This window comes from Hemicordylus capensis, chromosome 2 (assembly GCF_027244095.1).
Source record: "Hemicordylus capensis ecotype Gifberg chromosome 2, rHemCap1.1.pri, whole genome shotgun sequence".
Classification (NCBI taxonomy): Eukaryota; Metazoa; Chordata; class Lepidosauria; order Squamata; family Cordylidae; genus Hemicordylus; species Hemicordylus capensis.
This window is the reverse complement of record NC_069658.1, coordinates 30,574,083-30,595,450: the sequence shown is the minus strand read 5'-3', so window position 1 is coordinate 30,595,450 and position 21,368 is coordinate 30,574,083. Positions and strand designations below refer to the sequence as shown.

Sequence of the window (21,368 nt, the reverse complement as noted above, 5' to 3'; positions counted from 1 at the left end):
GCAATGAAGAACAGTGGACTATATCATAAAGCCAGTCCCTAAAGTCCTTATACACCTAGCAGCAGCTATAGCTGTCACCACCTTCTAGTCCCTTTGAAGAGCCATTTTCCCCTCTGCTTGAACTTAAATTTAGTTGAACTTGAAAAGCCTTCCACAAAACACCTCAAGGGTAAAAGGCTCTTGTAAGGAAAAAAACCTTCTCTCCACAAGAATTCAATGTGACACACAGATTTTCTTTAGAACACAATTTGGCTCCAAAAGTGAGGATTTGTTTGTTTCTGGATCAAATCTCAAATGCACAAGGAGTGAACTGCTGAATTTATCAAGCTAATGGGGGTAATTGTTGCCATGAAATTACTGAAGAGATTATACCTGTGGCAGGAGGGGGCAGAGAAAGACTAACACATTCGCTTAATTAACTCCACTTGGGCATTACAAGCTTGTTTTTCACAAGCTTTGTCTTCTATTCCTGGAACACTCTGGCCAGTATTTAAGAAACATGCAATAGCCATGGAATGGGAAAGAAATGGTAATAAGATGCCACTCCCATCTTATACAACAGTTGTATCACTGTATATGCCATTTAAAGAAAAGTGTGCCGTCGAGTCGGTGTCAACTCCTGGCGACCATGGAGGCCTGTAGTTGTCTTTGGCAGAACACAGGAGGGGTTTACCATTGCCATCTCCCACCAAGTTGATTTTCTTCCTCCTATAGGCAGGTGCCCTGTATTTTAAATTATGCTTATTTTATTTCTTAAATTCCTTTCCTAATAATTCCCAACCCTTAATTTGCATTTTTTCCACTGTTCAGCACATATTCACCGAGCTTTCCACTATGACCAAGACACTTTCCTTAAGTGGTTACCGCCAGCAGAATAAGTTTGATCAAAACATTATTTTTAAAGAGAATCATCATCTAGGCTTAGTACATGTAATTAACTGTGTAAATCTGCTTCCAAGATCTGGATGCTCAAAGAACTTGAAATTTAAAAAAAGAAAAGAAAAAGATTTTAAGAGTGTTGGAATGATAGGGATAGCATAGTCCTTGTGCAGCTATAACTTGCCCAATAACACATGCTATTGGTGGGGCATAACAGTCTCAGAGCCACAGGCAGGCTGCTAGGAGCAGTGCTACAGCCACAAGCAGACTTTTGAACAGTGAGTGCCGCACCTGGAAAAACAGTGAGGTGATGGAGGAGCAGGTAAGGGCCTGCTTACCTGATTTTTAAAGGAACCGACCCCTGCCCTGTCCTGCCTGCGGCTGCACGAGCCATTCGTACACAATCCTAATCCCCCGTATAGCATTATTGCGGTTTCACAGGGTTTCTTACCATATTAGGATTTAGGAAGTAAAGGCAGTTCCCACAGGCTTTGGAATGCCCTCCCAGATGAGCTTCACCATATCCTTTCCCTCTGGATTCTCAAGGAACAATTGAAAACCCATTTTTAAAGAGGCTTTTTAGGGTGGGTCCCCCCACTCCACCCCCATCTTTTGTCTGTTCCAGTGAGTTTTCAATCTGTCAATCTGATTTTAACTGGGTCTAGTTTTTAACTGCATTTTATTAAGGTATTGTTTTATTGTATTTGCAAGCCACCCCAAGCAGTATCATGCTGGAGTAGCGTGATGTAAATATTTTATATCTAAACTAGTAGGTGAAGCCTGTCGTTGACCGGGCAAAATCACTTTGCATCTATTACACCTATAGGAAAGTTTAAGTAATTAAATGTATATAACACACATTTCAAATTATTTACATTAATAAAAAGTATATGTTTTCAACTTCAAACATTATACGTTTTATTGAATAATGGCCATATATGGTTAATTTGAATCCTAGGAAGAACTTTTATTATTATTATTATTATTATTATTATTATTATTACATTTATGTCCTGCTCTTTTTTATTTTATTTATTTATTTATGTTTACATTTATATATCGCTCTTCCTCTAAGGAGCCCAGAGCGGCGTACTACATACTTGAGTTTCTCCTCACAACAACCCTGTGAAGTAGGTTAGGCTGAGAGAGAAGTGACTGGCCCAGAGTCACTCAGCAAGTCTCATGGCTGAATGGGGATTTGAACTCGGGTCTCCCCGGTCCTAGTCCAGTACTCTAACCACTATATGCCATTTTGGAGTTATTGATCTGACAGTGTTAAAAATCTGTTGAAAACACTTTAAAAATGATTATATTCACATTTTCCCCTAAAAGAGTTTTTTAAAATTAACCATTCAGCAAGCATATTCCAGTGTAAAAAGTAAGGCATTTGGCTAATTTAAGTGGTAAGATAAATAAGTAAATAAAGTAGTTCATCACCAATTCACTTGTGTGTCTTGATGTCAAAACTAGACATGACAAGGGAGGTCTATAGACTGGATCTCTGGTGAATTTTATTTTATTTTTAAGAAATAAACTTTTATGGAACGTTCTCTCTGAGAAATTCGAGATTCTCCTGTTAAAACTCCTGTTTACCAAGAGCGTTGTGTAAGTATTTCTGTGACTTAACACACAGAAGCAGCCATCAGCTTCCAGTTATCTTTTTTGAACCACAGGGGCTAGAAACTTGGTAGGAGGGAGAACATAAGCCCTTTTTTTTTTTTTTTTTTTTTTTTTGCTGCTTACAAAGCACATGTTCAGACTGCACACAGCCCCAAGAATATTCAGAGGGGAAATATCTGCAATCCTTCCAGCAAAGGCCAGATGTAGAATCAGATACAGAACAGCAAAACAAATAGGACAAAATATTAAGAAGCTTAAAGTTTCAACCAGCCAGCCACTCAGTAATTCAAGCCATGTGAAACAGTCCTGCTCTTTCCAGAAACCCTGCTGAAGTGCAACAGTCTTTTCAGAAGACAGACCTCTTGCGTTGAAGCCTGTGTTAGAAACCGGGCAAGGAACAAAGTTGTCCTTTGTTTCCAATATAAATTACATTTAAGCAGTTTTTATTACAATGCAGATTTGGACATGACATCCTACTCCCCTCTCTTCCTCCCCCCCACCAAACAAGTCCAAGGTTTTAAAAACATAATACACACATATGCAAATTGGTTTCCACTGCTGGCTCTCACTCAAAAGAGAAGTTGCCAAGAAGCCTTCATCTTTAATTGTATTACTGCTTATAACAGGGCAGGAGACAAAAGCCAATGTACAACACAATTCTATGCAAGTTTGCTCAGAAAGAAGTTCCACTGTGCTAGTCCTACACCTAGTCCCAGGTAGGTGTGCATAGGATTTCAGCCCAAGAGTATTCTTTTAAACACACCATCCCTGTAACTAGCCCAGACAACTTGGGAACATGTACAAACACAAACCTACTGGTTGCTTCAGAGAACTGGGGCTCTTTTAGTCTTAACTGAGTTGCTCACCAATCGGAACCTGGGACCAGGTTACTTTAAGGAGCATCTCCTTCCACACATACTTTTCATATGTTCAGATCAACAGTAATCCTGCTCCATGTCCAACTGAAGCTTGGAAATAGGTATGAGACACACTGATTGGCATACAGAGCAAAGATGCACCAGTGAAGCAAGCGAGCAGCCTAATGAACTTTCCATTTTTGATACCCTCCCATTCCTCAGGCAGCCCTCTATGCCACCCAATAATATGTCCGAGGGCTGCACAGCTCTCAGGGACATATTTTTGGGTGTAAGCTTCCTGAGGAAGGGGAGGTAGTAAAAAATGACCACTTCCCCACTGCACCCGTGCAGTTAGTTGGGAGGTTCTGTTAGGCTGCTCTCCTGCTGCATCGTTGCTCATAGTGTAGTGAAGACCTGGCTTTCTTGAAAGCTTTTCACTATAGCTTTTGTTGCTGCTTCTGTACATTCTTCCACTTTTGTCTGCTGTGTAATTGTGTTGTGATCTGTTTTATGCCCAATGCTTTGACCATGATTTTTAAATTGCCACTTTGGATTTTTATTTAAGAAGGAAGGCATGATACACATTCTTAAACTCAAAAGAGAAAATCTATGCATCTGTTCAGGCCATCCATATGTAACTAGTGCTGGGTCTGAAACCTACAGCACATTCTGAAGTAGGAACCTGATTTAAACTCAGATTTATTTATTTTTAGCACATGCCTGATGTGTTTGAAGAGCGGTAGTCCCACAATCAGAACCTGCCAGAGGCTGAACTCCTGACCCAAACTGCCTCCTGTCATAGATGCAGAATGAATCTGGGTTTGTTACTTTGTTTTTATTTTGGCTCTGAAAAATTATATAAGGGTACATTTCCCTTTAAATTAATGGAGTCGGTCTCTCTTCTGCCCTGAAGGCCCCCTAGTGAAGAAGCTTCCATTGTGGTGCATTCCCATGCTTGTGTGTGCGTCTGGTATTTTCTTATATCTGAACTGTTCTGCATTGTGGGAAGTGTTAAAGACGACATTATCCTTAAGACAGGGCCTCAGCCTAAATAGTAGTAGTTACAGTGCTAGGAAGGGTTTATGGGTTGTTGCTAGGCAGCGAGTCAGTCTGCTGCTAGATACAGGCTGATGACTTGATACAGAAGCCTTCCTCAGATAAGTTCAGTTTAACCTACATATCAACTGATTGGCTGGGCCCGTCAGTTCGACTAACCAGCTTGAACCAGTTTGAAGTGGTTCACGATTGAACCGCTCGAACCGGCCTGGTTCACGGCGGTCCGGCTCGCACTGGTTCTGCACATCCCTAATATATTGTTATTAATACCAGAAGTCCACAACTTACAAACAGGTTGTGCTCCATAAGTTCATTTATTTATTATATTTATACACTGCCCCAAACTCATGTCTCTGGGTAGTTTACAACATACATAAAACAAATTGAAACAAATTAAAACAGTTTAAAACCACAAGTCTATTTAAAAAGCTTGGGTGAATAAGTGTGTCTCTTAAAAAGCTGTCAGAGATGAAGAGGCTTATTTCAGCAGGGAGCACATTCCAAAGTCTCGGGGCGGCAATAGAGAAGGCCTGTCTCTGAGTAGCCACCAGATGAACTGGTAATGTTTGTAAATCAGATGTTCATAACTCAGAACATATTTAGTTCCCAAGAAAAACAACTTGTTTGGATGTGTGGGTTGGCATTTGTAGGTTGGGGACTTCATTAATGTTATGGAGTTTTGTTTGTAATTAAGGGTACTTGTAAATCAGGGAGTGCCTGTTAAAGTTTCTTCATTAACCCTGCAGTATTCTGATATCTTGTGTGCCGACAACACTATATGAACACACAGGGAATCTGCTGCTGCTGGACCATTTTGAACTCTGCCTTAGCTCCTCACGTCTTGACATAATGAACAGCTACAGATTACAAAACCTTGAACCTCTTATTTCCCTTAACAGTTTCCTATCTTTACCATGTGTCCTCTCCGGCTTTGATTTTCACGTATTCCAAACAAGCTCAGCACTCTTCAGTATGTTCATATATTCTTATTCAGATCATATTCCGGACAATATAGAAAAAGTGTGTTTCTAGGAAAGCTGCCAAGCAAGAGCATGGCGGGGGGCGGGGGAAGAGACTGCACGCACTGGAATAATCAGAGGCAGGATGGCTAGCATGTTATACAGCAAATTTATAACTCTCAGAAATGCTCAGCAATGTTGTTAAGCAAGCAGAGATAGGCATCAAGCAGATGTAACTTAGTAGGATCACTTGTAACTTTGGCAGAAACACAATTGCTAATTGCACACGGACTATTAAATTGTAGCAAACAAACTCTGTGACGGGTTAGATGTAGGCGTTTCTATTGCACTAGTACAGTGAAAATTATATCCTTTCCAGATTTATGCAATAAAGACACTGGCCACACTCACACACACAAGTGGGGCTTCTCCACTACTGACAGTAAAAGGAAAGAAAACGGAGCATTGTTTCACTTACCATGAAGGCTTCTTCTTGCTGCTGAATCCAAGGACATCTCCTGAGTGGCTCAAAGGCAGGACTATGCTAATTAAGAATTGATGCCCTTTAAGAGCCAGATGAGCATGGACCCAACCCAGTTCTTTTAGGCCAAGAGGCCAAGAATTCCTTGAACAAAAACCGCCATTAATAACTTCCAACAACAAGGCGCAAGTAGGAAAGAAAGAAAAAATGGTCAAAAACCACAACCAAGTGGCTCCAAAAGCCATCCGGGGCCTGGACATGTCAATCCTAGTGGGACCATGACTTGGAAAAAGGCCATCAATAAACACTAGTATGCGGTGTGAAAAGGTACAAACAGAAAATCAGGTGAACTCGAGGAGCAGGCGTGGGTGCCAAAGGGTGGGTCGAGATGTCCTTGGATGCAGCAGCAAGAAACAGCCTTCACAGTAAGCGAACCAATGCTCCATTCTCTGCTGCTGCCTCCAAGGACATCTCCTGAGTGGGGACATACTATAGCCCAACATGGGCCACACCCCCTCCTACTCTGAAGAAAGCACCTGTTGGAGAACCCACCTCCCAAAGGCTGCCTGTGTGGGGCAAAAGAGTCCAATTTATAACGCCTGGTGAATGTAGAGGGTTTTTTCCAGGTGGCCGCTCTACAAATATCTTGAACTGGAACGTTAGTAGCGAAGGCGGCTGAAGCAGCCGCTGACCTCATGGAGTGAGTGAATATCCTGGTGGGTGCTCTAAGTTTCTGAGTTTCGTATGCTAGGGCTATACAGGCTTTTAACCATCTAGCTATGGTAGAGGGTGACACCGCTTGGCCCATGGACCAGAGCAAAAATGAAACAAACAGCGACTCTGTCGACCGAATATGTTTGGTGCGCTTTATATATGTCTTCAGGCATCTCCAGACATCCAATTTATGCCATGCCATCTCTGTTAGATGTACTGGCTTTGGGCAGAAGGATGGCAACATGAAGTCCTGTGACACATGAAAGGCGGATGACAACTTAGGGTGGAGAAAGGGGTCAGGAATTAGCCTCAAATAGTCTTCAGGGAAAATGGACAAGTTTTTATGAAAAGATAGCGCCTGGAGATCTGACACTCTACGTGCTGATTGATTGATTGATTGATTGATTGAAGTGCTGACAAGTCAGTGTCAACTCTTAGTGACCCCATAGATAGATTCTCTCCAGGGTGATTTGTCTTCAACTTGGCCTTTAAGGTCTCTCAGTGGTGCATTCATTGCTGTCATAATCATGTCCATCCACCTTGCTGCTGGTCGTTCTCTTCTTCTCTTTCCTTCAACTCTCCCCAGCATTATGGACTTCTTAAGGGAGCTGGATCTTCACATAACGTGCCTGAAGTATGATAGTTTGAGCCTGGTCATTTGTCATTTGTCCCTCAAGTGAAATTTCTGGATTGATTTGTTCTGTAATCCATTTGTTTGTTTTTCTGGCTGTCCATGGTATCCTCAAAAGTCTTCTCCAGCACCAAAGTTCAAATACGTCAATGTTTTTTCTATCTTGCTTCTTTGAAGTCCAGCTTTCACATCCATAGAGTGAAAAACCATTGTCTGAAAGATTCTAATCTTTGTAGGTGTAGACACCGATCTGGAACCAGTCTGTTTCACTATGTTCCGTCTGGACTGTGGCTTCCTGTCCTGTGTATAGGTTTCTCATGAGAACCATGAGGTGTTCTGGGATGCCCATTTTCCTAAGGATATTACACAACTTGACATGGTCAACATAATCAAAGGCTTTTCTGTAGTCAATAAAGCACATATTGACTTCTTTTTGGTATTCTTTGGCTTTCTCAGTTATCCAGCATGCATCAGCAATAATGTCTCTTGTTCCTCGGCCTTTTCTGAAACCAGCTTGAACATCGGGCATTTCCCTTTCCATGTAGGACTGTAATCTATGTTGGATGATCCTGAGCATTATTTTGCTAGCATGGGAAATTAAGGATATTGTGCGATGGTTTGAGCAATCTGTTAAGTCTCCTTTCTTTGGTATGGGTATGTAAACTGACGTCTTCCAATCTGTTGGCCACTGTGTAGTTCTCCAAATATGTATTGAGGTGACAGCTATTAGAAAAAATGAGATTTTTATATTTTTATATATATATATATATATATATATATATATATATATATATATATATATATATATATAAAATACACACACACCGCCTTTCGTTAAAAGACAACCCCAAGGCAGTTTACAAAAGTAAGTTTAGCGATAGGAGACGTAACAGAATGGATTGGAGAGGTTCGAAAGGTGGCCCTTGAAGAGCCTTAAGGACTATATGGAGGTTCCAGGTGGGGAAGCAATGCACCACTGGTGGGGAGGGGAGAGTAGAGTTGCCCCCTTAAGGAAATGCTGTAAGTGGGGATATTTTCGCATGGAGCACCTAGACACCCATGAGATGAGTCCCACCATCGAGGCAGCTTGTCTTTTCAACGTGTTCACTGACAGCCCCTGTTCCAGCCTGTCTTGGAGAAACTGGAGCAGGTGCTTCATGTTGGCTGAACCTCTAAGAATAGAGCGCTTTGCTGACCACATCAAGAAGGCCATCCAAGTATACTGGTAGATTCTATTTGTGGAAAGTTGTCTGGAAGCCAATATAGTATTGAGTACCTTGGAGGAATAACCATATTGACTCAGGATGCGCCGCTCAGTTTCCAGGCGGCTAGTCTTAACCATCCTGGATTTCGATGACACACCAGGCCCTGGTGGAGAAGATCATTTTTGACTGGCAGCATCAGGTGTTCTGCTGTGGTGAGGTTGGTGAGCTCCAAGAACCATGGTCTTCGTGGCCAGAATGGCGCCACTAGGATATCTTGCGCTTTGAGGAGTCTTATCCTTCGAAGGACCCGAGTGAGGAGAGGAGTCGAATGGAAGGTGAACAGAACTTCTGGCCAGGGCACTGACACCGCATCCACTGCTTCCGCCTGTGGACAGGGGAACCTGGTGAAGAAGCGGTGTATCATCGCATTGGCTGGAGGTCCACTGACGGTCGGCCGAAGTGCGCTGCAATGAGGCGGAAGACAGAAGGGTTCATTTCCCATTCTCCTGGTAGAATGTCCTTCCTGCTGAGCCAGTCCTCCACTGTGTTCAAGTCTCCCTGCACATGGTGAGCTTTCAGGGACGCTACATGTTTCTCAGCCCACAAGAACAGAAGTATTGCTTCCGCCTGCAGAGATCTGGATCTGGTCCCTCCCTGGCGATTCACATGCGCTTTCGGTGTAGTGTTGTCTGTCCGGATTAAAACTGGTTGATTGAGAATGATGTGCTGGAATGCTTGGAGAGCTAATCGGATCACCCTGAGCTCCAGCTAGTTTATGCTATGCTGTTCGTCCAGGGACCATCGACCCTGAGCTGACTCGTGGAGACAATGGGCCCCCCAGCCGTATTTGCTGGCATCTGTGATGATAATTCATGGAGGATCCAGAAACTCCTTCCCCACCTAGAGGTGCGGTGGAGTCATCCACCAGCACAGGGAGAGAAGTACTTGAGGTGGAAGGGTGACCTTGTTGGACTTGATGGAGATCTCCGGGTGGAATGGTAGGAGAAACCACTGCAAGGTCCTCAGATGGAAATGCACCCATGGCTCTGATTCCAAGTTAGCCACCATCAGACCCAGGAGCCTGGATAGAGAGAGGAACGGAAGGGTCTTCTGTAGTAGAGCTTGTCTTATTTCTTTCTCCAGTGTGCACTTGCGTTCTGAAGGAAGAAAAAGCTTGTTCTGTTCTGTGTCTATTAGAACACCCAGGTGTGTAAGCTGATAAAATGGGGAAAGCTGACTCTTTTCTTGATTTACTAGGAAACCATGTTCCCTGAACACCTGGAGATTGGATTGCAAATCTTTGTGGGCTATGTGGAGTGAGGGCGATCTTATTAAAAGATCATCTAAATACCCATATATCCAGATGCCCAAGAGGCGGAGGTGTGCTATTATTGGGAATAATATTTTTGCAAAGATCCGAGGTGCTGAGGAGAGGCTGAAAGGGAGCACCTTATATTGGTAAAAAGCTCCTGCATAGCAAAAGCATAGTAGGTGGCAGCTGTCTTGATGTATTTGGACATGCAAGTAGGCCTCTTCTAAGTCTATTGATGTGAGAAAATCGTGAGGTTGGAGGGCTTCTGCTATTCACCTGAGGGACTCCATGCAGAACTTCCTTGTCATTACGTGTCAGTTGAGGACTTTCGAGTCTGACACTGCCCGGACGGAGCCATCCTTCTTCGGCACTATGAAAATAATGGAGTAGATTGCCCTTGCCCCTTTGATCTGCTGGTATCTGCTCTTTGGCTCCTATGGAAAGCAGGTGTTGAATCGCTTCCATGAGAGCCTTGTGTTTCAAAGGAAGGCGGGAGATCGGTATCGGGAGAAAACGTTGGGGTGGGGTGGATTCTTGCTCTATGGAGTAACCCTCGTTGATCGTGGTGAGGACCCAGGCATTGGTGGTGCTGAGCTTCCAGGTGTGCACATGACTGGAGAGGCGACCACCTAGGAGTGACACCCCCAAATCAGGATTGCTGTTTGGGTTGTTTTGCCTGGGTGTTAAATGCTGCCCTGTTGCCAAAACCTTGTCTGGACAGCCTGGATCTATTCCAGGAAACATGCTGAGATCTAAAACCTCGGTCTCTGCCGCCAAAGGAGTTGCGAAAGGAGCAAAATGGCTGTTTCCCTTGGGTGCGCTCTTGTTTCCGAACCGAAGAGGGCATTGTTTTGCGTTTATCTTTTGATTCAACTAGAATGTCTTTTAATGCTTCATTGCCAAATAATTTGTCCCCATCAAATGGAACTGCTGTGAGATTGCACTTTGAGCTATCATCAACTTGCCAATACCTGAACCAAAGATTACGTTGGCCCACCACAGATGTTGCCGCTGCCCAGGAAGGCATCTAGAGTAGAGTCTGCAATAAACGCTTGTGCCTTGTGCATTTGTATGAGTTGTTGCCTCTTTCTAGTCTAGTCAGAGGTGGGCTCTTGTATTAAATCATCTAGCCAAATGAGGGAGGCCCTGGCTACCATAGAGGCAACTGTCAAAGCTCTCATGGCCAGGGCAGTTGATTTGTGTGAACGTTTCATAGCTCCTTCTAGTTGTTTGTCTGTGGAGTCCTTTAGTGCTGATTCCCCATCCCTATAGAGCAGGGATTCTCAACGTTGGGTCTCCAGATGCGATTGGACTTCAACTCCCATAATCCCCAGCCCCAGTGGCCTTTGCTTGGGGATTCTGGGAGTTGGAGTCCAATAACATCTGGGTACCCAACGTTGAGAATCCCTGCTATAGAGGATGGATCCTGACAACATAGCCACAACAGGCACATTGGTGAGAGGTGCATTAAATATCCTCCCGCTTCTTGATAAAAAGCATAGTATTTGTTAATTACAGTACAGGCCTTTCTATTCGTGGTGGGCAATTTCCATTCATTCCTGGCTGTTTCCACAAACATTTGTAGCAGTGGAAGTGCCAAACTGTTTGTTTTTGGTTTAGGAAAAACTAGTGAACTTTTACTTTGTGTCTGGGCCTCAGTAGGTGTGGGAGGCTGGAGCCCCAAAGTATGCATAGTATTATTCATTAGTGGAGCAAAGTCCAGTGATTGAAAAAGTCTGTGTGTGAAAAAGTCTATCTGAACCGCCCAGTTCTTGACCATCTGACCATTCACCCTCCTCATCAGGTTGGTCAGGGTCTTCCTGGTCCTTTGGGGTCTCCTCCAGCGTGATGAATTCCACATCCAAAGGGAAGATGGGTTCCAGGGGGGCAGATGGCCTAGTGGTAGGATCCTGTGGACATAGGGCGAAAATGTAATGTAACTAATGTAATAATAATGTAATGTCAATGTAACTAAATAAGGAAGCTACAATATATACTGTTGGGAAATGGTGACTTCCTTTCACCCTAGTCCTGAGTCAAACAGGTCAGGCCCCAGTGCAAACTCTGAGGAGCAACTGAACTTATTTCAACAGAAATCTGAGCTCAACTGAGCACCTAAATACAGAAGCAGCCCCAGCAATTGCCTAAGCCCTGCCATTACCTGTGCAATAATTAGAATTTAATAGGACAGAATCATGGCTTCAAGTCTAGCACTTGGAGGCACCCTCTCCCTTCATTGATAGGAACTTAAAGAATCCAATGGTTAATTATGGTTCCTCATTCAAGGAGCCCAAAGCCCAGGCTTCAGAGCAAAGAGTCTGGTGTCAGATCAGACTCTTCCAGCTGGCCCAGAGCATGCTCTCCCACATATTGGACTTCAAGCCAGATCTGGTGGGTGGGATCTCGTTCCAAAGCAAAAACCCATCTCCACAGAATATTCCTCTACATCAGAATCACTATCCAAATCCCCTGAGATGGGAAAACCTGCATTGCTTTTTGACCCATACATGTAAGGGAAGTAGGATAAAATCATGCATAGGAATTGGAGAGCAGAGAACTTGAGAGCAGCTCAGTATGGACCAAGGACATGATCTGAAGATGCATTATGCAGCCATCTTAATGAAGCTAAGCAGGTCCAGTTCTGTTTCGATGGGAGACCACCTGGGAACCTCTATGTACTCCTAGAGGCAAAGCGGGATATAAAGGTAGGATGCTAGTAATTCTCTTTCTGCCTAGATCTAACCAACACAGCCAGATTTTGCAACTCCTTGCATACAAGATGTAGACATGGAAGGAGGGAAGCCAGGAAATGATTTGCAGCTCTTTCCAGATGTCTGTGATGGCTCCAGAGAGCAACTACTGCAATGCATCACACTGTCCAAATAGAAAGAGATGTTTTAGGGTACAGGGGCTGGGCCATAGTGGGAGCAATGCAAACAGTTGTTAATTATGTTGTGCTCTGGAGCAGCAAGACACTAAACCTTTGACTTACCAGGTTTGCAGTCATTAGCCAACACCTTTGTTGAATGGGGCATATTTATAACCTACAGCTAAGCACTCAGGAAGAAAAATATGTGTGTGAGATATTATTGGTTCAGATGTTCTCAAACTGTTAGATGAATTCTAAATTTAAGCAGTGCTTAGTAGGCTGTATTACTGAAACATCTGTGTGTTTCAAACAAGACATATAACATTATGTGACGGACATTAAAAATGGGTGCAGATGGTTTACACAGATTTATTTTTTGGAATCCAGCCTTAAAGAGAACCAAAAAGCCTTCGGTGATCTAATATTTATTCATTTTAAAATGTCTACCCTACTTTCCCCATCAACAGAGGTTACAAAATAGATCACGATAAATTAAAACCACACAACAAAAACAGTTAAAAACCCTTACATAAAGGAGTTCAAGAATACTTGCTGAAACAGCAACATTTTCAAACTCTACCAGTACATGGGCAAGAAAAAAACCAATCTTGCATCATGTAGCAAGAAATACATTTATTTATTACATATATCAACTGCCCCATCAGAGGACTCTGATGATGGTGCATCTATCAACCAGGCCTCTGAAGGCAAGGAAATGCAGAAGAAACTCTTCCAAGAAGACGAAGCAGACAAAATCATATGCAGGAAACTGGTCTTTGAAATACTTTGGTTCCAAACTTTAAGAGTTGACAATCATAAGAACAGCCCTGCTGGATCAGGCCGGAAGCCTATCTAATCCAGCATCCTTTTCCCAAACAGTGGCCCACCAGATGCCTCTGAGAAGCCCACAGGCAACAAGTAAGGGCACACCCTCTCTTGCTGCTGCTCCCCTGGTATTCAGAGGCATCTTGCCTATAGCCCACCACACTAGTAGCCACTGATAGACCTGCCCTCAGACCTTGAGACACACCTGGAAACAGGTTGCTAAGCAATGAAGGTCAAACAACAAAGGCATAATGTAAGATCTAGTGCCTGCTAAGACCCTAGCAACCAAAGCTTCTGAAAAGTCTTCAAGGGCAGCCTTATGTAAAGTGCATAGTAGTAATGCAGACATGAGACAACCAAGGACATGCGTAACCATGGCAGTTGTGGCTCAGTATGATGGGCAGTCCAAAATCTGAGGGCCCCAAGGTTTAGGACTCCTGCATTAGCTACAACTTCAAGTGATGCATAGCCATCAAACTGCCACTGACAGAGCTTTATTATAACCTCACCTTGAACCCAGTACTTTCCAGTAAAGCCAACTTGGCATTCCTCTGTGAGCAATTTAGCCATGAAACAGGGCTTGAATGTGCGTCTTCAAAGAATGCACCACACCCATCTTCAAGAAGTTCACTTTAATTCTACTCATCCACAGAAACATACAGAGGAAAACCAAGCAGGAAGTCTTTGTAGCAGGCATATTTTCTTGCCTGATCGTATTAATGCATTAAAGATACAACCTGCTGCAGCTAAGGAGAACCGTATGTCAAATGGCGATGTTAATAAACGTATCCTTAGGCAGGTCTACTTTTGCTGAAATCCATCCTGTAATTCTGATTCAAGGATCTCCAGCAGAAGTATTAACATGACAGGTTACACAATCTCTGACCCTTTTTGGAGCATGTTATGGCTAAAGGCAAGGTTCACCCGAACAACAGTGTCTCGGAATCGCAGACATCAGGCATGCCGTCAGAACAACAGTACGACAGACACAACTTTTCTTGGCATGGCACTGGTATAATAAATTGATGATAATCGTATGTCTGTGCTGGCATTCATCTGCCACATGTGCAAATGTGTCCTCACATCTGGCTGCCAAGAGTATGTTAGTGTCCTGAGGCTTCATAGGCCTACAGGAAGCAGAGGGTGAGCAGCTGCACTCAATGAACACCATGGGCGCGCCATAAAGTGATGAAAGGCCTAACTTACCACAAACAGTAAATACAGATTTCTTTTATTAAAGCCTTCTAGGTAACCATTGAGGTGAACTCTTGCCAAGACAGACCTTAAGAGCTAATGCAGTTACATCAAAAAGCTCCATTCACATGGTTCCCATACAAAGCTGACACACAAAGCCAGGCCTTCTAATGTGTTGTGTCATCAGGTGGTGGTTGTTTTTTTTTTTTTTTAAAGCCCACACAGGCAGGACTGTAGCTCAGAGGAAGACCATGTGCTCTGCATGCAGAAGGTCCCAGGTTCAATCCCTCAGATCTCCAGGTAGGGATGGGAAATATCTGTCTGAAACCCTGGAGGCCATTGGTAGTCAATGTAGAAAATACTGAGCTAGATTGGACCAACTGGTCAGGTTAGATATAAGGCAACTTCCTATGTATGAACCAAAAGAGGGGGCAGGGACAGCTATCACTTCCTTTAGCTAAGGGTTGGTGGGTTCCATCCTGATTTAACAAAAACATAACATGCTCCAGACTTGATTGCTGGAATTATTCCTATTAAAATATTTATATTCTGCTTTCCAACCAAGAGTTCTCAAAAGTTTGCAAAGCAAAAGGAAAAAAGCAGCTGGTTCCGTGTCTCCAAAGGATTCACAGCCCGCCCCCCTCACACAGACAGACACCACACCAGCAACATCCATTGGAGACACTATAATGAGCTAAGTTGCTCTTCCTCTGCTAAATATAAGAGAGCCACTAATAATAATATAAGAGAGCCACTAGAAGGTGCCTCTTACACAGTTTGCATTAACACTGAATTGCCTGTCACAATCCTGTAACAGTAAAATCCAATTTGTTTAATTGCTGAAAGATCTAACAGTAGTCCCAAAGTTTCAAAAAGTTGAAGGGACAGTATGTGTACTTCTGGCATTTGAAGCAGCCACTGAACAAGAACAGGCTGCAACGATGACCTCAAACAGTACAGCAACCTCGATGCCCCTGTCCCTGTTGCAACTGAGCACAGAGCTGCAGTCCTAGCACTGAAGGCCATGAAGAAAGGGACAAGGACAAAAAGCAAGCAGCATTACAAAAGGACAATACTGAAGCTTGGTCATTATCACGAAACTATGCAAGTAATTACTAGAGTCGTAACTACCATATTCTTACAATACAGTCCAATTATGGAGGCTATTTAAAGGACAGCAAAGCCACTTTTCAATGTCTTGGTTACTCAGACAAAATTGCCCAAAATGGCAGCAGAGTGTAACTAGGCGGTCCAAGGGAAAGGTCTTGTTCAGCTGGATACAACCCACAGGTCATGATTGCCCATCCCCATTTTCAACATGTCTGAGCGGATTGAGATGGAATGGGATTTAGGAGAGCATCCACAAGATCTCCCATTCCAGAATCCATCTTACAAGCCACAATGCACTTTGATATTATCTCAATATTATTTTTTGCTTATTGTACCTGCCTCGACCTAACCTCCTCCAATTTGCATTTTCTCCCTCTCCCCATCAGTCCTCCTTCCTCTCCTGCTCAAACAGATGGTTGGGACCCCACTAACACAATACACATTAGGTGGCAGCAAACCAGAAGTTGACCAATTATCTCGATCTGGGCTCAAGTCTTATTTCCACCCAAGAAGTAAAGAGAAGATAGCTCAGTAAAAGAGCGCATAGTTTGTATAGAAAGTCCCAGGTTCAAATTTCAACATTAGACCTGTGGAACCTCTACCTGAGAGAGTCAGAAGGACAGACAATATGGAATTTGACCATTGATATGGCTCAGTATAAGACAGATCCTCTTATTTTTATAAAGTGGCTGACACAGAACACTATAACACACAAGTATATCTTATTTATTTATTTATTATTTCTCTATGTAAACTGCTTTGGAAACTTTTGTTGGAAAGTGGTATATAAATATTGGTTGTTGTAAAAAGGAAAAGCAAACACTTTAGGTAGCATCCACAGCAGCACTCACACAAAAGCACAAGCCATTTCTCCTGCCACCCCCCAAGCCCCTCAAAAGCCATTCCCCAGAGTAGAGGAGCCTTTGACAATGGCACAGGATGCTGGAGAAGGGGAGGATTCCGAGAAGATGGGAAAAAGCACCTTCCAGTCTAGTAGAAGAGAATACTGACCTTTTAAACACTCAAACATAATAGGTTTGGCATACTCCCCTAAGGAGGAAATATATAAAAGTAATGCTACCAACTTTAAAAAAAAAAAACCCTAACAAATGGCCATCATAATGCACCTACCTTTTAAAGGAACGTGCATGACATTGCACAAGAACTCAATGGGCGGCCAGTGTTTTCAATGACTATCCCTCAGACAACTGTGTTTGCACAATTTTTGCATTTGGCACAAGAGCATTCTTGTGCAACTGCATGCATGTTCCATTAAAATGTATCTAACTTTTAACAGAACATGTATGTATTTACACTCCACACTGTGCAATTTGTCAGCCTATCTTTCCCCCTAATTTAATCTCATTTTACTGTTTGTATGTATACAAAAATCACCTCCTCCCAACACACCAGGTCAAAGAGACTGGTAACCACAAAAACTGGTGACGGTTGCCACCAGTTCATTTGGCGGTGACCCAGGACAGGGCTTTTCTGCAGCTGCCTCAGGGCTTTGGAATATGCTCCCTGCTGAAATAAGAGCATCTCCTCCTCTGTTTGTTTTCAGGAAGACCTTCAAGACTCTCCTGTTCTTACAAGCTTTTAATTAGAATTATTTTTAATAATTTGTTTTAATAACTGTTTTATACTATAGTTTTTATTGTGTCTCGTGTATTTTAATCTGTGTTGATTTTTAATTTTTTAAAATTTTGTACACTGCCTCAAGATGTACGCATCAGGAGGTATAAAAATATGATGAACAAACAAACAGAACACTGCTGTTCCCTTATACGCCTTTCTCCTCCCATCCGACCCGGCCACTTACCGGACTTTCTTGCCTTGTTCACTCAGCATTTTCACTAAGTCAGCAATCGGGTACTGAGCTTTTGCTGCACAAAGACCATAACCTGAAAGGAGGGAAAGAAAAATTGCCTGTGAGAGATGTGCTTGAGCAATGCCTCTCATATTCCCCAGCTTAAAGGACTCGAGGCAACGGGTGAACACAACCATGTCTTAACATGCTGGCTACCTCCCACAAGCCCAATCTTGACCAGCAAATTTTCAAGACTAAACTGGACCAGTTTATGTTGGACCAGGATATTTCAGAACACAAAAACAAGCAAGACACATATTTTAGGAGACAGCCAGCAGTCAGCTCTAGTGAAATATTATTATTATTTATTCATTCAATTTCTATACCGCCCTTCCAAAAACGGCGGTTTACACAGAGAAACAACTAACAAATAAGATGGATCCCTGTCCCCTGAAGGGCTCACAATCTAAATATGCATCACTCTGTCCGTCAACTAGACCTACCTAGTCTTCTCCCTCTCTCACAACACTAGAACCAGGAGTCAAGCCCATCAAACTGAACGTCGGGAAATTTAGGACTGACAAAAGGAAGGACTTTTTCACACAGCACATAATTAATCTATGGAATTCTCTGCCATGGGATGCGATGATGGGCCACTAGCTTGGATGGCTTTAATACGGGCTTGGACAAATTCATGGAGAACAGGTCCATCAATGACTACTAGTCTAGTGGCTATAGACCACCTTCAGCCTCCATTTAGAGGCAAAATCTCTCTAAATACCAGTTTCAGGGGAGCAACAGCAAAGGAGGAGGCATGCCTTCAGCTCCTGCTTGGGGGCTTTCCGGAAGCATCTGGTGGGCCACCGTGCCAAACAGGATGCTGGACTAGATAGGCCTTGGGTGTGATCATCTTATGTTTGCATAGAGGAAGGCAGGGTATAAAAAGCTATTGCAATTTTTTCAGTTATGAATTGGGCTGATGAACACCAACTTGGCCCCTAGTCTCCCACAGCCTTGAAGCAGATCTACATATCCACAGCACAAACATGCAAACATTCTTAATTTTCACAGATTATTCAATGAATCTGGTTCTTCAGGCCCAGAGTACACAAACAGTCTGAGTAGTAGCCAACATCCTTTTTACCTGGAGTGATTATTATGTTATTGGCTTCCTTTATCATCTCCACTGCATTGTCCACATTCACTTCTGTATGAGTGCCAGTAATTTCCATTGGTTTTCCACCCGCTGTTGAAGTCGTGCCATATCCACCAAGGATCACATTGGCGAGAGAGCGATTCATGGCCTAATGGGTGGGGGGAAAACAAAAACAAGGTGGTTGTTTTAAACAAACTTGACTTCAATTGTTCAAGTTGTTCCACAAAGGAAAATGCCAGCAATGTTTTTAAGTGTTCTCCTTCCAAGTTTTGACTTACTGTAATGTTCCAGCCTCAAGATGATACAATGATGCAATACTAAACATGATTCTACCTAAAGGCAAAACAAGATAAGACTGGATCCCTGGAAAATATGAGAAGGAAGAAAATGACAGAACAAACTATGAAGATGAAAAATAAAAAGGAGGAGGAAACAAAATCATGCCAATTATGATTTACTGGCACTTATATTAAAATAAAACAAACAGAGGGGGATAATAGAGGGCAAAGTAAGTAGCTTCATTACACAGGTAATCCAGTAGGATTTGATTTTGTCAATGAATTCCAGTGAATTATTGTAGCAATTCATTCATGCAAGTTTGCTGCCACCCAGTGGCCATCCAAAAACTATTACTTAAAAAAAAATCTGTTTAGCAGGTGTATTCCCAAACTAAACAGAATTTATTTAGTGTTTCTATGAAGAGTGCATGGTCTTAACCATTAAAACAAAATTATAAGACTCCATATTCAACATGTAACCAAACGTGACAGCCAAGCATAAAGAAAAACGACATTTGTCCTTGTTATACCAACATTAACCATTTGGTTCAATGCAACGAGGAGTGGGGAGGCAGCAGAAGAACGAGGAGGGGGGGAAAGAGGAAACAGAATTTATTTATTATATTTAGCCTGCCTTTTTGACCCCAAGGTCAGAAAGGTAGGCTAAAATCAACAAATGTGCACTGTCTGTAAATGAAAAGTTGTGCATGGAGAACTGACCCCCAAACCTACCAGAGATCCTAAAATTTCACCCAAAATCAGTGGGCACGTCCCTTTGCTAAGGTAAACCCTCAGCAAAGAACTTATACCTATTGATATCGCTGCCTTTGCACTTTCCTCTTTGACTTTAAAAAGAAAATGCTGAACAGAAATATTCTACAGATATTTAGAGGATCACTTTTGGATTCTCCATTTTTCATCTCCCCCTTGGTTGTCTTAAGTCAAATTCTTCTAAAACAACCTTTACACAATTAGAATGCTTTTCTCATTTAAAAGCGATTCAAGTGGCCAGACATCAGGAGGTGCTGTTTGCATCCTGCTTTTTTACTGGAGTCCCCAGATCCACTCACAACTTTCACAAATGCAGCAGCTCCATTCAAAAGTTTACAATTTATAATTTAAAAATAATGGGGGGGGAGGGAGATCCATGGAGGACAGTCTGGCAAGGCAAGACTAAGACCATCCTTTAAGCCCAGGGTTATCAAACTTGGGTCCCTAGATCATGCTTTTGGTCATTGAGGCTGGGGATGATGGGAGTTGTAGTACAACATAATCTGGGGCCCAAGTTTGAGAACTGCTGCATAAGACTCATTCTGCTTTTAAATGAGGAATGAAAACCCTACTGTTCTGCAAAGCTTTTAAACTTTTGTTTTTTAAAAAAAAACCAATTTGTTATGGGGCAGCTAACAAATAAGGATTTTTATTCATCAATATTATTATTATTATTATTATTATTATTATTATTATTATTGCAGCTGGTAACTTGAGATTGGTTGCTGCTGTTCTGTTTTTATTGTTTTACACTGTGATTTTATGCCTTTTATTGATGTTATCTTCCCTGGGAGGGCTTGTCCTAAAGGGCGAGGTACAAATGCTTTAAAGTAAGTTAACAAGAGAAGAAACCTTTTTTTTTAAAAAAAAGCAGACATTAGAAAAGTGATCTAAGCAAAAACACATGCCTTCCATACATGGAGAATTGTTAGTCCCTCTGAACACTCTGGAGGCAGAGGGCAGGTTTCTATGTTTTCCTTACCACACACATGATATAAGACAGGATGGCACCAGAGGAGCCAATCAGCGCGCCCACGATTGTTAGCAAATTGTTGTTGAGCAGGAACCCTTCAGCACAGAGTGCCCAGCCAGAATAGCTGTTCAGGACTGTTATAACAACTGGCATGTCAGCCCCTCCTATGGCTGCTGTTAAAGTGACACCCTGAGGAATGGAAATAGAACAGACACTGAAAGTGCAAGCTTCAGGCAGGCATATTGGTTTTACTCAAGACATTTCTAAATGACTTCTGAAGCCCAGAGAAAATTCATGGGTGTTCACCCTCTCTCCCCACCTGCTTCTACTTTTTGTTTTATTTAAGTGCTTAAAAATTCTGCAGTGAGATAACTGAACCACTATCGGAGCATATAAATGCCTTATACTGAAACCAGTCCCCTGGTCCTTCTAATGTAGGGCTGAACAACTTCAGTCCTCCAGCTGTTTACAATTTCAATAATTCCCAGTCACAAAGGCCAATATTCAGGAATTATGGGAGTTGTAGCCCAACACCTGCAGGATGGCTGAAGTTGTGCAACTCTTATCAGTGTACATCCCTTGCCAACTGTGAGGGTTCAGTTCTGGGAGAACTTCACGGTTGGCAAGGCATTAAAACCACAGGGAAACAGGGAGTTAGGGGAATTGCA

The 21,368-nt window shown here is 42.6% G+C and overlaps 1 protein-coding gene across 1 annotated transcript in view; it reads right to left on the bottom strand.

Moving 5' to 3' along the window:
- The window catches only part of NNT (nicotinamide nucleotide transhydrogenase), an 85,798-nt gene that overhangs the window by 8,673 nt on the left and 55,757 nt on the right, over window positions 1-21,368 (bottom strand). The window contains exons 17-19 of the mRNA XM_053298420.1: window positions 20,710-20,889; window positions 18,667-18,826; window positions 17,535-17,616 (exon numbers count right to left, since the gene is read on the bottom strand). Coding sequence (XP_053154395.1) covers window positions 17,535-17,616; window positions 18,667-18,826; window positions 20,710-20,889 — 422 coding nt within the window. The remainder of the gene's footprint in view (window positions 1-17,534; window positions 17,617-18,666; window positions 18,827-20,709; window positions 20,890-21,368) is intronic.